We start from the raw sequence: 16,649 nt of genomic DNA on the forward strand, positions 1-16,649 counted from the left end.
CTCATGATAACATTGCAGATGACTCAAAGTCAGTGCCATTTGAGTATTGAGCTGTTTGGCAGTCAGTTGGTGGGGAACCCACTGTGCACAAATTTTTCAAAAGTTCAAGTGTTGATGCAGTATGGTGTGGGTGGTGCCCATGCTAATACCCAGCAACCGATGTATCTCATCATGGTGATTCTGCAGTTGTCCAAGACTAAAGCATTCACTCCACAACCATTTCCAGTATGATGACATGATGAGCCTGTCCAGGATGAGCATCATCTTTCAGTGACTCGTGCCCCTCAAGGAATCATTTGCACCATTCCACAACATTTAAACAACTCAGACTGTACTCACCATTCACAGCCTTCATCCACTGATACATTTCATGGCTTCCAACTCCTTCCAACGCCAAAAATTTAATCACTCCTCGTTGTTCCTGCTTAATCGCCTGCATGTTCAGTAATCAACGATAACTTGTGTGATCACCTTCTCTTATGTGAAATCAGATTGGCTCGATGCAACATTAAATGGTCCAAGCACGTCAGTGTCTCTACCAACAGATGGCGCCACCATCCCCACAGTTACATGGTGTCACCTTATGTCTAAGGCAAAGGTACATGCACTGACCAGGTTTCATTTGAATGAACCTCATATATAGGGCTGTGTAACCTAAGAAATATTTTTGTTCTACATAATGGAAAATCCAGGCTGGGATGTAACAATAATGTGAACAGGATAGTTGTTACTCACCATATAGCACAGAGAAGATGAGTCACAGATAGGCACAACAAAATGACTGTCACAAAATGAGCTTTCAGCCAACAAGGCCTTTGCAGAAAAAATACATCAGACACACACACACACACACACACACAGAGAGAGAGATGCACATGCACATGCAAATGCACCTCACACACACACATGACCACTGTGTCTGGCAGTTGAAAGGGCCTTGTTGGCTGAAAGCTCATTTTGCGAGAGTCTTTTTGTTGTGCCTGTCTGCGACTCAGCATCTCTGCTATATGGTGAGTAGCAACCATCCTTTTCATAATATTGTTTTGTTCTACAAGTTACTTAAAAATAAACCATAGTTATAGCAAAACTAGAACTGTCAGTGTTTAATTCAGGTTTTATTAGAGAACTGTTGGTCTCTGACATGAAACAGAGGTATGCTGTGATAAAAATTTTTAAAAAAAGGTCAGGTTTATCATATAGCACTAGGAAATGCAGTTTCCTCAAAAAAAAAAAACCGCAAAAGAAAAATATATTGAACATCACTTCAATACTTTGTCAAACTTATGTAAACCATATTTCCATTATTCATAAACAATTTTCATATTTATCAACGATACAAGGAAATTGTTGCTTTTGATCATGATGAAGTACTTTCTATTAGGTACAAAATAACGACAATAATTATATACATTTTTTTATGTTTGTGCATGTAAACTGTAGTTGCATCAAAAATAATTGCTTTGGTTACATAAAAGTACCGAAGTTACACAATCAACTAATTTTTATTCTCAGGGTGTCTCAAAAGGAAGTTTATATTTCAAGAGCTCCTTTAGGAATTCAGTTAATATGGAGTGCTTCTTGGGAGTGGACTGCACATTTTGTGTGTGAGAATTTTACAAAAATAGTGATTCAGTGACTGTAGCACTGAGGAAATTTTGCAGTGATCATGGATTGCATAATGTAAATGAAGCTCCAAGGGTTCCCCTTATCAGGAAGTGGATCACAACGTTTGAGGAGACCAATTAAACACTGATCAAATTAAAATCCACATGACCAAAGACATCAAGAACTGCTGAATCCATAGAGAGTGTAAATCAGTCTGTTCATGACAATCCTAACCTCTCCACTTATAAGAGTGAAAGTTCTTTAAATGTGCATAGATCATCACTGCACTCAATTCAGCAAAATGACCTTAATCTGCACCCCTAAAAAATCCAATTGTACAAGAATTAAAGCCTCAGGATGCCAGATATAGGCTGCAGTTTGTTAATGGTGTGACTGAGTGTCCTCCTTGTTTTCTGACAAGGGTTAGTTTCACCTGAATGTTGACATCAATAAGCAAAATTGCCATTACTGTAGTGCAAGGAACCCTAAACAGAATCATGAGAGACCTCTTCATTTACAAAAGTTACTGTATGGGCTGCAATGTCGGCTTGAGGGATAGTTGGCCCGTACTTTTTCGAGGAAGAGTGTGGTTGTGCACTTACAGTGAATTTGAAATGTCATGTGACTATGTTAAATAACTTTTTGGTGCCTGAATTGCAAAACTTTCTTGGTTATAGCCAAAGAACAGTTTCAGAAAGACAGAGCCACAATACACACATCCAATGCATCTGTACTGTGAGTTTGTGAAGTTTTCCCTGGCAAACTGATCTGCAGGAAAGGTGACATAAATTGGGCCCCCACACAGTTGAGATTTGAGCCCCATGGATTTTTTCTGATAGGGATATGTCAAATATAAAGTGTATGTCAATAATCTGACTTCTATGGAGCAACATAAAGAAAATATCCATACTGAAGTGGCAGCCATCCCAGTGTCTACATGCCAAGCTGTCATGCAAAATTTTGTTCATCATTTAAATGAGTGGCATAGGTATGTTGGATTGCATTTAAATGACATTATTTTTAGGAAGTAAATTCCTAAACTATTATTTCAATAATAAATAAAGAACTTACCAACAGACTATAATCTTTATTTTATTCTGTTTTGTAATTCAGTTTACATTCTGTAAGGACATAAAATACCAAGTGGACTAACAGTGAGTGATGCATGGTTCTAATTACATGCAAAACAAACAAACAAAGAGAAGTTGCTCGCTCCCAGTTTCTGTTTTACACATCCATTTATGTTTCTTTCCCTATCAATGCTACCAATACTACCAGTAATCTAACCAATTACTACATCATTTATGTATTGCACCTAAACTGCTGAATCGTAGTTTGGTAAAGCGCAACTCCAGTTATAACTGAACTGGATTGTTCTTTCTGTTACATTGATCTGAGCATCGTTAGTTGCCAGGAAATCTAATCCCAATATACCTTCATTGCATTTTCCTCTGCTTCTTATCACTTGCATTTTGGCCAAATATTCATCTTGGCCTATCACAAAGATAATCACACCTTCTCCATAATTGTACACCCTTTTACCATTTAACCCTGTAACTGCACTGCTTGGCAGCTACCAGCTTTCTTCCTTAACTATACGGCACCACATCAAAGAAATATGAGCTCTGTGTCAGTTGGGAAATGGCCATTTTGTCCACAGTAAATTGCGTTAATGAGCTGACCATTGGAACTGTCATCAGTGGAGCTCACCGTAACTACTGCTTTTTGGGAGGCAGAAGTAGTGGTGACCCTTCTGTCCCTCTGTCATTTAATGCACTCCTCCCAAAGCTCTCCACTTTTGGCTTCCATTCCTCTTCTTAAGGTTTCATGCTCTGTGTCATTCCAGTGTCCACACAGGAGACCAATTTTTTTCCTATGAGAAGTTGTGATTTGCCACCTGTTCTCATGATGACTGGCTCCTGAGTAAGCTTCAAACACAAGACGATCCAGTCTGAAATCAATTTGAGGTCTCCGTAGCTCTTCAACAAAGCAAACCGCTATTTGTATTGCTTCTTTAAATGTTTCACAATGTGTCAGTCTTACTGCTCAACTAACTTCACCCTGTAGTCCATTAAAAATTGTATCTAATGTCCTTTGTCGAGCTTCAAAGAGTTTTATCTCACTGTGAAAATCATTCTCACTGAGCTAATAAGTGTTAGCATTAACTTTTCTAATATGATCTGCAAAATACTTTATGCATTATCCATCAAAAATTTGCATGCAGTGGTGTTTCTTCCTGTAAAACCTTTGTGTGTTTTCCCCTTGTAGCATTGCACAAGTGTCTAAAAGCTTTTCATAAGTAGCTGCCCAACTGCATGTGGTATAACACATGATAAAATTGAGTGCATCACCTTGTATTCACAGTTTGCTACAGTTACTTTGTCAGAGTCACTCCAGGGTCATTGTTATGCCCCATGGAGGACTGTAGGTTTACTTCTTTCCTGTGGAATGGCGATGGGTGAAGGAAAACTGAGTAGCCAGGAGCCCACTATGGACAACATTTCATAAGGGATCTGGTCCAGGATGAGCGGTGTTGGGTTGTGGGGTCATCAGGGTTAGCAGGTGGTCAGTACTCGTAGCCATGGCCCAGTTACATTTACATAACTTTATTCATATCACAATACATACATACACACTAATGAGCAATGTCCTGACCTATTGACTCGAACAAGGCATGAAAGAACTGCTACTGGTAACAACACAACCCCAACCTACAGAAAAGAACCACTTTTACTCTGCACAGCCAGCTGTATTTGTGGCCAACAACTGGTGTGTGTAGGATAAGTGGATTTGGGATGCATGTGCAGTGCTGGGAGCTGAAAGTTCACTTACTCTGCTTCTGTGCTCTTACAAAACCAATGAGAAATGTACCCCAGGTTCAAAGGCAAAGGCTAAAGTCAACGAGAAATGAACTTAATATATTATCTCGTACCTCTCTGAACAGCTATCAGCGTCATTCATCTGTAAAACTACTCTGATCAGCCAGAACATTATGAACACTGACCTACTATCAATAAAAACCCAACCAGGTGACAGCAGCATCACCTAGTGAGGGATGACTTCTAGTCAGACACACGTTCAGTGCATGTAGCATCAGTGATCATGCTGTCTGTGTGTACAATGGAGAAGGCATGCAATCTATCTGAGTTTGACCAATGACAGATTGTGATGGCTCAGAGGCTTGACACAAGCATTTTGGAAAATGCATGACTTGTTGGGTGTTTGAGGAGTGCTGTGGTGACTGTCTTCATTACATGACAAAACCAAGTTGAAAGGACAGTCAGATGTCTTGGGGTTGGGCAGCCATTCCTCATTACAGATGTCAGACATCGCAGGCTGGGCGGATTGTAAAACATGACAGGTGGCAAACTGTGGCAGAAATAACATCAGACTTTAATTGTGAGTAGAGTACAAATGTGTGTGAACACACAGTGCACCGAACACTCCTAACAATGGGCTTCTGCAGCTGATGACCCATGCATGTGCCAATGTTAACACCATGACAACAGCAACCACAATTGAAATGGGCACGTGACCATTGGCACTGGAGATTGGTGCTTTGGAAGAGTATTGTATGGTCTGATGAATCCCAATATACACTCCTGGAAACTGAAATAAGAACACCGTGAATTCATTGTCCCAGGAAGGGGAAACTTTATTGACACATTCCTGGGGTCAGATACATCACATGATCACACTGACAGAACCACAAGCACATAGACACAGGCAACAGAGCATGCACAATGTCGGCACTAGTACAGTGTATATCCACCTTTCGCAGCAATGCAGGCTGCTATTCTCCCATGGAGACGATCGTAGAAATGCTGGATGTAGTCCTGTGGAACGGCTTGCCATGCCATTTCCACCTGGCGCCTCAGTTGGACCAGCGTTCGTGCTGGACGTGCAGACCGCGTGAGACGACGCTTCATCCAGTCCCAAACATGCTCAATGGGGGACAGATCCGGAGATCTTGCTGGCCAGGGTAGTTGACTTACACCTTCTAGAGCACGTTGGGTGGCACGGGATACATGCGGACGTGCATTGTCCCGTTGGAACAGCAAGTTCCCTTTCCGGTCTAGGAATGGTAGAACGATGGGTTCGATGACGGTTTGGATGTACCGTGCACTATTCAGTGTCCCCTCGACGATCACCAGTGGTGTACGGCCAGTGTAGGAGATCGCTCCCCACACCATGATGCCGGGTATTGGCCCTGTGTGCCTCGGTCGTATGCAGTCCTGATTGTGGCGCTCACCTGCACGGCGCCAAACACGCATACGACCATCATTGGCACCAAGGCAGAAGCGACTCTCATCGCTGAAGACGACACGTCTCCATTCGTCCCTCCATTCACGTCTGTCGCGACACCACTGGAGGCGGGCTGCACGATGTTGGGGCGTGAGCGGAAGACGGCCTAACGGTGTGTGGGACCGTAGCCCAGCTGCATGGAGACAGTTGCGAATGGTCCTCGCCGATACCCCAGGAGCAACAGTGTCCCTAATTTGCTGGGAAGTGGCGGTGCGGTCCCCTACGGCACTGCGTAGGATCCTACGGTCTTGGCGTGCATCCGTGCGTCGCTGCGGTCCGGTCCCAGGTCGACGGGCACGTGCACCTTCCGCCGACCACTGGCGACAACATCGATGTACTGTGGAGACCTCACGCCCCACGTGTTGAGCAATTCGGTGGTACATCCACCCGGCCTCCCGCATGCCCACTATACGCCCTCGCTCAAAGTCCGTCAACTGCACATACGGTTCACGTCCACGCTGTCGCGGCATGCTACCAGTGTTAAAGACTGCGATGGAGCTCCTTATGCCACGGCAAACTGGCTGACACTGATGGCGGCAGTGCACAAATGCTGCGCAGCTAGCGCCATTCGACGGCCAACACCGCGGTTCCTGGTGTGTCCGCTGTGCCGTGCGTGTGATCATTGCTTGTACAGCCCTCTCGCAGTGTCCGGAGCAAGTATGGTGGGTCTGACACACCGGTGTCAATGTGTTCTTTTTTCCATTTCCAGGAGTGTATTTTTCATCGTGGCAATGGGAGGGCCCAAATTCACTGTCTTCCACGTGAACAGCTCTTTGACACCTGTAGCACATGATGGAGTCAAGCTGGTGGTGGCTCCATTATACTCTGGGGAACATTCACATGGGCATCCATGGGTCCAGTGGAGCTTGTGCAAGGCAAGATGATGGCCAAGGAGCATCACACACTGGTTGCAGACCACCTACACCCCTTCATGACGATCATGTTTCCCAGTGGCAGTGGCACATAATGCACTGTATCACAAAACTAGGAGTGTGATGGAGTGGTTCACAGAACACAGTGGTGAGTTCCAATTGATGTGCTGGCTGATCAGAAGATATGAGTGGCTGCTACAGCAATCTGAAGATCATTGTACTAGCTTCTCTGTGTTGATACAGTACAAATGAGACTATTGTTGTGCATAGTAGAGAAATCCAAGTATTAACATCAAACATCAGTAAGACAGAAACCATTTAATATTTTGAACATTGTTACCATTTAATATTTTGAACATTGTTCCCATTTAATATTTTGAACATTGTTAAGCTGCTGTATGAAAAGATATGTTGGATTAACACACTGCATAATGAAGATGTAATTTGACTTGAAGGTGGGCCATTCAATGCATATTATATGAAGTGTGATGGTAGAGTGGAAAGACACACATGTATGAGAAGTCCAATTGCTCTGAAATATCATATCGAGCAACTGAAGGAATGAGTCAAAGTGAATAAGCACCTTCACCCCCTAAAATATTATGAACAATTATGCTACATGGTATTGCTGACCAAACTTTATGAGGATAGCAGTTACATTACTTATAAGAAACTAATGATCTTTTATAGCTGCAGTTGTTCAGAATCCAATATCAAAGTAATTTCAAATTATGTGAAGAACAAAAAACAAAATTCATTTCAAGAGAAACAAAAGATCAAATTTGAAATATTTAAAAGGGTATATCAAAGGACAATAACAGAGTTCGAGACAACAGATCAGATGTTCACTACTGGCACATTCAAGCATGGGCTCTGGAAATGGCTAGGGTAATTTCTCTGGCAGTTTTAAAGCTTATTTGTATTTTCTCTTTTGCTTTAAATAATAATATTAACATTTTGTCCAGACAAATCACTATGATTATGGCTCACAAAGAGGTCTAAGAAAACCATATTAAGATGCGCGCAGCAGGACATTTTGTGGTCATTAAGGACACATACATAAGTAAGGAGAACTTGTATGGGATATCCAGCAAGAGACAATTTTTTTATATTCTTCAACTCTGCTATACAGAGAGAAGAAATCAACAACAGTAGTACTGTCTGTTGATAAGTCCACACACAGTTACACAAGAGATGTGAGTGTATCCATGGATGGTCGATTGGCAAACAAGTTTTACTGCAAATTTGTTAGCAGGAAACAAAGGGTTTACTTGATATGCAGGTTTCAAAGAAACAAGAAGTATTGTGACTACAGAGCATCCATTCTGAAGTGATTAAAAGTAGAAAAATGACCAAAGAGCATTATTAAAAGCTTTCATATATTCTGTTGTTGGTAAAAATGTTGATGAGAAAGGTCTATTACTTCACGATCATCAGGAGACAAAAGACTACAGACTGATTGATGAATATTTTCCCAACAAGTATATTATGTTAAAGATGTTGCCACCAATGACAGCTTAAAAACTGGGGACTTCAGGATGTATATTTTTTTAGACACCACAAGCTCTATGCTAGATCACTTGTGATTTTACACAATTCCAAATTGACAAACTGCAGGTCACATAACATGACCAATATTTCATCACTCATCCTTACTGTTATCTAGAACCAACTTCCTGCACCTAGATACAGAGCTATGCTAGCATATGCATAGCAAATCTTTGGTTATGGAGTTAATATTGCTGCTGCATATTTTGATAATGTGATCACGGTGGCTTTTGATACTGAACAACCGCAGTGTGGATACATAAAAAATGATACAGAATGTCTACGTGTAGCCCTTGTCAAGTGTGGTTACTGTTCCATTCCACTATACTTTCATTACTTCATTTTTAACCCATATTTGCACTTTGATGATGATTAAGAGCAACACAACAACTTATATTTTTTGATATGAAATATGACATTGTAAGTGCCTGTATATGTCAACATTCATTGTTTCAAGCAAATGTTTAGTTTTTCACCAAATAATGACTCATTTACGACTCTTGTGAATGTGTTGGTCATAACTGTTACATAGTATCGTTTCTTCAGTGACTTGTAGGTTTTAGAGTAATAAACATTCAAATACTGACTGCAAAAAAATTGAAAGTTTTATACATAAATGATTTTTATGAGTGATAGAACAGACACATTTCCATATTTTAAAATAATTTTCATTCAGTTTCAGCTATTTGAGCTAGGGTACACTTCCCCTGTAAGAATCAAATCAATTACAAATATTATATTCTGAAAGTATCGACATTGCTAACATAAGACGCTCAAACCTTTGTTATCTTATATGGTGTCTGATGATAGTCACACAAGGCTTTAAATTGCAAGAATTAATTGTTGCTTAAGTTTCTCTGCTATTGAGCTGTGTTACTGAAATTCCTCTTCAGTTTACCATCAATTGATAAGAAATGATATTGGAAGATTTTAGATATTTTTGCAATGTCAATTACATTTGTTTTCCCATTTCATTTAATTTGCATATGGTCATTTCTTTTGTTTCCTCAATACTGTCCCCATCTTATCCACTTTTCATTTAATTATATTCTGAGAGTTATGTATCCTATCAGTATAGTTCATATTTATAGTGTCTGTAATTATCACTTAAGACCTTATGGCATTTTCTGTAATGAGGTGCTGCATATGGCTCTCAACTAGAGGACTGCAGGCATATGGTCAATGTGTGTAAAATTCATTCAGCTGCAGTGTGTGAGAGAGGGAAGTCTGTTTCCCCTAACAACACAACTACATACATTTGGTGTACAGCCCCACAAATTGAACTTGTTTGCACTCAGTTTCATGTATACTGTGAAGTCGAAGTGCATGCAGGGACGATGCATTTTCTTTACTCATCACTACGTTCCATACTATGTTGAGATGTACCCAACCACCAATTTTTTCTTTAGCAATGTGGAAGAGCTGTGCACATATTGGGTCACAGTCAGTGAATGCTCTTCTGTGTGATGATGAGTGAGGGAATTACTGGTTGAGTGAAATCAAACTGCATGAAAAAGAGTGACAGGGAATGGATGTCACATGGTGCTCCAGTCTCAATCATGCCATTATGTTTGATACGATTTCTGCTTGCTTGTATCACTACTTTGATTGTATATTGCATACATTTGTGGAAAGAAGTCATCCGAAAGGGATATGATTGTCTGTACAACACCATTATATTCATCTTATCCTGCCATTTATAGTTCTTCACGAGTTGTATGACCGAGCGAGGTGGCGCAGTGGTTAGCACACTGGACTTGCATTCGGGAGGACGACGGTTCAATCCCGTCTCCAGCCATCCTGATTTAGGTTTTCCGTGATTTCCCTAAATCGTTTCAGGAAAATGCCGGGATGGTTCCTTTGAAAGGGCGCGGCCGATTTCCTTCCCCATCCTTCCCTAACCCGAGCTTGCGCTCTGTCTCTAATGACCTCGTTGTCGATGGGACGTTAAAGAACACCAACCTAACCTAACATAACGAGTTGTATGAATGATGCAAATAGACTAATAACTCTAAATTTCTTGTGTATCAGTTTTCACAATTTTTGTCTTAATATCTTCCAGTGCCAAAATAAGTCAGCAGTCACCTCCTAGCCTGCTAGTAGACACTTTCACAGCAAGCCCATCTACAAACAAGGCATTCACAAAAATATACACTGATGAGAGAAAACTTTATGACCACCTCCTTAATAACTTATTTGTCCATCTTTGGAATGAAACACACCACTGATTCTGCATATCAGGGATCCAAAATTTTGCTGGTAGGCATGTGGAGGCATATGGCATTAGAAGTCTATGCACTGGTCATATATAATTCACATAAATAAAGGGATGCTGATTTGCATATATGGTAATGGCAACTGATAGCGACCCAGATGGGTTCCATAGAATTTACATCAGGCGAATTTGTTCCCTGAGACATCTATGTCAGTTCACTATAATGCTCCTCAAACCATTGTAGCAAATTTCTGGCTCTGAGACATGGACAATTATACTGCTGAAAGATGACATCACCATCAGGGAAGACATCAAGCATGAAGGGACGCAGATGGTTAACAGCTGTTAATGCACATTCAATTACTACCACATGTCCCATTCAAGCACAGGAGATAGTCTGTCATAGCATAATACTGCTCCCACCAGGCTGCATCCATGTTGTGCTGCATATTTTGAGCTGCCATTGACCTCAATGATGGCTTTTGTGAAGATGGCCATCAACCTGGTGTAGCAAAAATGTGATTCACTCAAAGAGTCAACACATTTTCATTGATTGATGGTCTATCCCAATGGTCCCATGCCCACTGCATTCGTGACTGGTGAAGTTGTTGGGTCAACATGTGAACACATAGGGGTGGCCTACTGTGGAGCACCATGTTCAACAACGAATGATGAATGGCGTGCTCCACAACATTTGCACCAGAATTGTCCTCTTTCAGCAGAGATGCTGCAGATCACCACCTATCCTACTTTACAGAGCAGACAAGGCTCTGAACGCCACATTCTGTGAAGGGTCATGGACATCTGACTATTTAGCATCTAGCGGTAGTTTCATTGTCCTTCTAGCTCTTACCATATTTATCTTTATGCCAGTAGGATATGAACATATGACAAGTTTTTCCGTTTTCAAGATACTGACTCACAGGCTCTGCATAATAATAATCTGCCCTGTGTCAAAGTTGCTTATCTCAATGGACCTTCCCACTTGCAGTCCACATCTTTGTTAGAGTGATCCCCTATCCATGTTTGCTCTGCTTAGATATATTTGCTACCACATTATGTGCCTGCAATGCCACCAGGTGGCATTCAACATCACAGTGGGCAGTGGTCATAATATTTTGGCTTATCAGTGTATATTGTTGCACAACTGCTTTCATGTATTCTGGCTATGAAAGTTCACAGCTGGAAGCAAACTGAATTTGAAGATGTTACATTATGTTTTCTCTTTTCCCACTGAATGCCCCAAACAGGCTATATGAATTTACCCACCAAACACTACATTAGTGCTTTCCTGAAAAAAGTGTAGGTAATATATTTTCAGATTACACCTAAAGTTAGAGCAAAGGGTTTATGTAAACTGTGATCTAACGAAAGCCTGACATTACCATCAGAAATAAATAAAGACAGAAAAATTTCACTGGAAGTAGTTGTGAGGTAGCTCAGCTACTAAGAGTACTGCCCATGAAAGGCAAGGGCAAAGTTCCTGTCCCAGTCCAATACACAGTTTTAATTAGTCTAGAAAATTAATCTAGTCTCCTAAAGATGGATATGAACTTTTGAAACAGATAGATTCAAATTATAAATCCACAAAAGTGACATTTTATTGTCCTTTTGTAACCAACTGACAATTATTTTGCAATTTATTTCCATTAAAATGCCAATTTAAATACATTTTCCTGTTGTATGAATGCATGGTTTAACGGAGATATGAATTAAAAAATTTTCTTGGGTTCCAGCCGCGTCAGGTGGTTAAAATCCTGCGAGCTTTCTACCGAGCTCTCCGCAGTCATTGTCAAGTGGCAAGAATGACTGCTGTGTTGCTGTGGCCATCTCATTATATAGTCGTGCTGCTGGCTGTGATGTCACTAGTGCTCTCTTCCTCGCCATATATGGTAATGTTTTCATCCCGCGTCCATCGCGGCTGTTTTAACCTCGCAATGGCTGGGTCCCAGGCTATGCTGAGCTGCTAACTGCCGACCTTTTTGATGGTGTTTTCAAAGGTTTTTATTTCAATAGCTTCATTTATGATGCTATCCCAAAATACCTTCGTCCTCATAATGACAGATGTTTCATTGAAAAGAATTTGGTGTCCATTTTCTAAGGCATGATCTATCACGGCTGATTTTTCTGGATAGTGTAGGCGTAAGCACCTCTCGTGTTCCATCTGACTTTGCTCCACAGTGCGTCCTGTCTGGCCAACATATTAACAGCCACACTGACATGGTATCTTGTAAACTCCAGACATTCTAAGCCCTAGATCGTCCTTCACAGGCCTCATGAGCTGTCAAATTTTTGCTGCGGGCCTGAACACCGATGAAATGTTATATCTCTTGAGGAGCCGGCTAACCTTCCCTGACATAGTACCACAGAAAGGCACAAACACAAGTTTCTTGCTTTCTTCTTCGGTGGTGTTCTCTTCTCTTTGTTGATGTGTTTCTTGGGTGTCACACCAGATACCTGTCCATGGCTGTACCCGTTTTCCCAGAAGACTTTTTGGAGGTGGCTCAGTTCTAGCGGCAGACTTTCAGCGTCTGAGATGACTTTAGCATGATGGACGAGGGTATTCAGAACGCCACGTTTTTGTGCTGGATGGTGGTGGCTGAGAGGGTGCACATACCAATCTGTGTTTGTTGGTTTCCTGTAGACACTGTGGCTGAGGTGCCCATTGGTTTTCTGTTGAACGAGGACGTCAAGGAAGGGTAATGCACCATTTGTCTCGACTTTCATCGTAAACTTGATGTGGCCGTGAATGCTGTTCAGGCGTTCTAAGAATTCTCCCAGTTTTTCACGACCATTGAGCCAGATGATAAAAGTGACATTGACGTAATGATAAAAGCAACTTGGCTTAGCTGGAACCATGTCCAAGGCAATGTCTTCAAATTTTTCCATAAAAAGGTTGGCTAGGGATGGAGCTAATGGGCTCCGATAGCCACGCCGTCCAATTGGTCAAAATACTGGCTGCCATGTAGGAAATAAAACGATGTCAAGGTGTGCTTAAACAGTCCCACAATTGTGCTATCAAATAACTGGGAGAGGAGATCTATACAGTCTTTGGCTGGAACACGTGTAAACAGGAAGACCACATCATTATATCTCCTCACATCAAGAACACCAACTATTTTATCCACAGAATTAAACAACTGGGTCTTAGTCAATGAGTTATAATGGTTAGTTTTGATGACTGAGGTGAGCTAGGTCAAAAGCTCGTGGGAGTTTAACCACCTGATGCTGCTGGAAGCCCGAGAAAATTTTATTAACATTTTCCTATTTTAAGCCACAAGAAATATATATGTCTGGTAGACTGTAACTTCAAACATTTGTATGACAAGGGCTCTTTGAAAAACACTTTTACAAACCTTTCTCTACGAATGGTAACGTATGTTGGCTTTTCTCTCCTGAGTGTCTGAATTTCCTGAATTTTCTCCAGTCCAGCATTCTGAGGCCTCTCTGGGCGATTCTGAAATGATGTTGTGTATCTGTGGGAGAAACATGATGTTAGTACAAATCCAAATGATAAAATTAGCTTTACTGAGACAAGCATGTACTTCAATACTTTAATTACTTATTAATAGCATTGCTGACTGATTTGCCTATAGCTACACTATGTCTAATATTCATAGATTTAATCAATATATATTATAAAAATGGATGTATGTGTATCCCTCATCAGCTCCTAAACCACTGGACCAGATTCAACCACACATGGTTGGTGGCATATCATTTACTGTCTGCAAATCATCACTGTGGGGGTAAGAAGCACTTACCTGTCAAAGGTATAGGGGTGCTGGTGGAAGTGAAAAAGCAGTGTAGCCCATGACACCCAAATATTCATACTTTAGTAATCCAGTATCTGAGAATGAGAACACTTAGAGACTTGCAACAAACATAATTTCAAAACTTTATGAAACTTTTTCTTGCTGATGATCCCCACAGAATGATGAAAGGAAAAATGGTTTATTGCTTACTACATTTTCACTGTTCATGCAGTAAAACTGCCACATGAACCATGACATTTTAATGTATTACTTATTTACTCATTTTGCAGACAGTATTCATATGTACCACTGGATGTACCAAAAAAATTATATAATTGTGCAACACATAGTTCAGGAGATATGGTGTCATAAACACTGGCATGCATGAAAACTGCCACATCATGCAAGACATTTAAATTTATTACTTCATTGCTACTAACTCTATACACAACACTTTTTGCCACTGAGTAGATCTGCAAAAATACACTCCTGGAAATTGAAATAAGAACACCGTGAATGCATTGTCCCAGGAAGGGGAAACTTTATTGACACATTCCTGGGGTCAGATACATCACATGATCACACTGACAGAACCACAGGCACATAGACACAGGCAACAGAGCATGCACAATGTCGGCACTAGTACAGTGTATATCCACCTTTCGCAGCAATGCAGGCTGCTATTCTCCCATGGAGACGATCGTAGAGATGCTGGATGTAGTCCTGTGGAACGGCTTGCCATGCCATTTCCACCTGGCACCTCAGTTGGACCAGCGTTCGTGCTGGACGTGCAGACCGCGTGAGAAGACGCTTCATCCAGTCCCAAACATGCTCAATGGGGGACAGATCCGGAGATCTTGCTGGCCAGGGTAGTTGACTTACACCTTCTAGAGCACATTGGGTGGCACGGGATACATGCGGACGTGCATTGTCCTGTTGGAACAGCAAGTTCCCTTGCCGGTCTAGGAATGGTACAACGATGGGTTCGATGACGGTTTGGATGTACCGTGCACTATTCAGTGTCCCCTCGACGATCACCAGTGGTGTACGGCCAGTGTAGGAGATCGCTCCCCACACCATGATGCCGGGTGTTGGCCCTGTGTGCCTCGGTCGTATGCAGTCCTGATTGTGGCGCTCACCTGCACGGCGCCAAACACGCATACGATCATAATTGGCACCAAGGCAGAAGCGACTCTCATCGCTGAAGACGACACGTCTCCATTCGTCCCTCCATTCACGCCTGTTGCGACACCACTGGAGGCGGGCTGCACGATGTTGGGGCGTGAGCGGAAGACGGCCTAACGGTGTGCGGGACCGTAGCCCAGCTTCATGGAGACGGTTGCGAATGGTCCTCGCCGATACCCCAGGAGCAACAGTGTCCCTAATTTGCTGGGAAGTGGCGGTGCGGTCCCCTACGGCACTGCGTAGGATCCTACGGTCTTGGTGTGCATCCGTGCGTCGCTGCGGTCCGGTCCCAGGTCGACGGGCACGTGCACCTTCCGCCGACCACGGGCGACAACATCGATGTACTGTGGAGACCTCACGCCCCACGTGTTGAGCAATTCGGCGGTACGTCCACCCGGCCTCCTGCATGCCCACTATACGCCCTCGCTCAAAGTCCGTCAACTGCACATACGGTTCACGTCCACGCTGTCGCGGCATGCTACCAGTGTTAAAGACAGCGATGGAGCTCCGTATGCCACGGCAAACTGGCTGACACTGACGGCGGCGGTGCACACATGCTGCGCAGCTAGCGCCATTCGACGGCCAACACCGCGGTTCCTGGTGTGTCCGCTGTGCCGTGCGTGTGATCATTGCTTGTACAGCCCTCTCGCAGTGTCCGGAGCAAGTATGGTGGGTCTGACACACCGGTGTCAATGTGTTCTTTTTTCCATTTCCAGGAGTGTATATCATTCTATGAGACATAGTTCAGGAGATAAGACATCAAATACTGAAATGTGTGAAAACTGCAGCTTCATGTATGACTTTTAATTTATTACTTATATTCAAGTAACTCTAATCAAAAAACATTTTTCAGGCAGTAGCAACATATACCAGTGGATCTACCTGAAAAATTATATTACTGTAAAGCACATAGTTCAGGAGATATGACATCATAAACATCAAGCTGCCTGAAAAATCTAACCAGGTTTGACTCAGATAAGACCGTCCACAGATTTTGCTGTGGTTGTTGATGCAGATGTACTTGGACTGGTAAAGCACTTCCCTGTGAGAGGCATAGGCCCCAGCAGAGGAGAGAGAGGAGGAGGAGGAGGAGGAGGAGGAGGAGGAGGAGTAGGGAAGGGAGGGGGGGAGGGGGGGGGGCAGGAGGGCAAACTACGGACCTGC

General features: G+C 42.4%; 1 protein-coding gene across 1 annotated transcript in view; it reads right to left on the reverse strand.

Annotated features, from left to right (window-relative positions):
* Positions 1–16,649, reverse strand: part of LOC126248161 (uncharacterized) — a 513,313-nt gene that overhangs the window by 60,245 nt on the left and 436,419 nt on the right. Inside the window, exon 14 of the mRNA XM_049948909.1 lies at positions 13,902–14,021. Coding sequence (XP_049804866.1) covers positions 13,902–14,021 — 120 coding nt within the window. The remainder of the gene's footprint in view (positions 1–13,901; positions 14,022–16,649) is intronic.

Source organism: Schistocerca nitens, chromosome 3 (assembly GCF_023898315.1).
Source record: "Schistocerca nitens isolate TAMUIC-IGC-003100 chromosome 3, iqSchNite1.1, whole genome shotgun sequence".
Lineage (NCBI taxonomy): Eukaryota > Metazoa > Arthropoda > Insecta > Orthoptera > Acrididae > Schistocerca > Schistocerca nitens.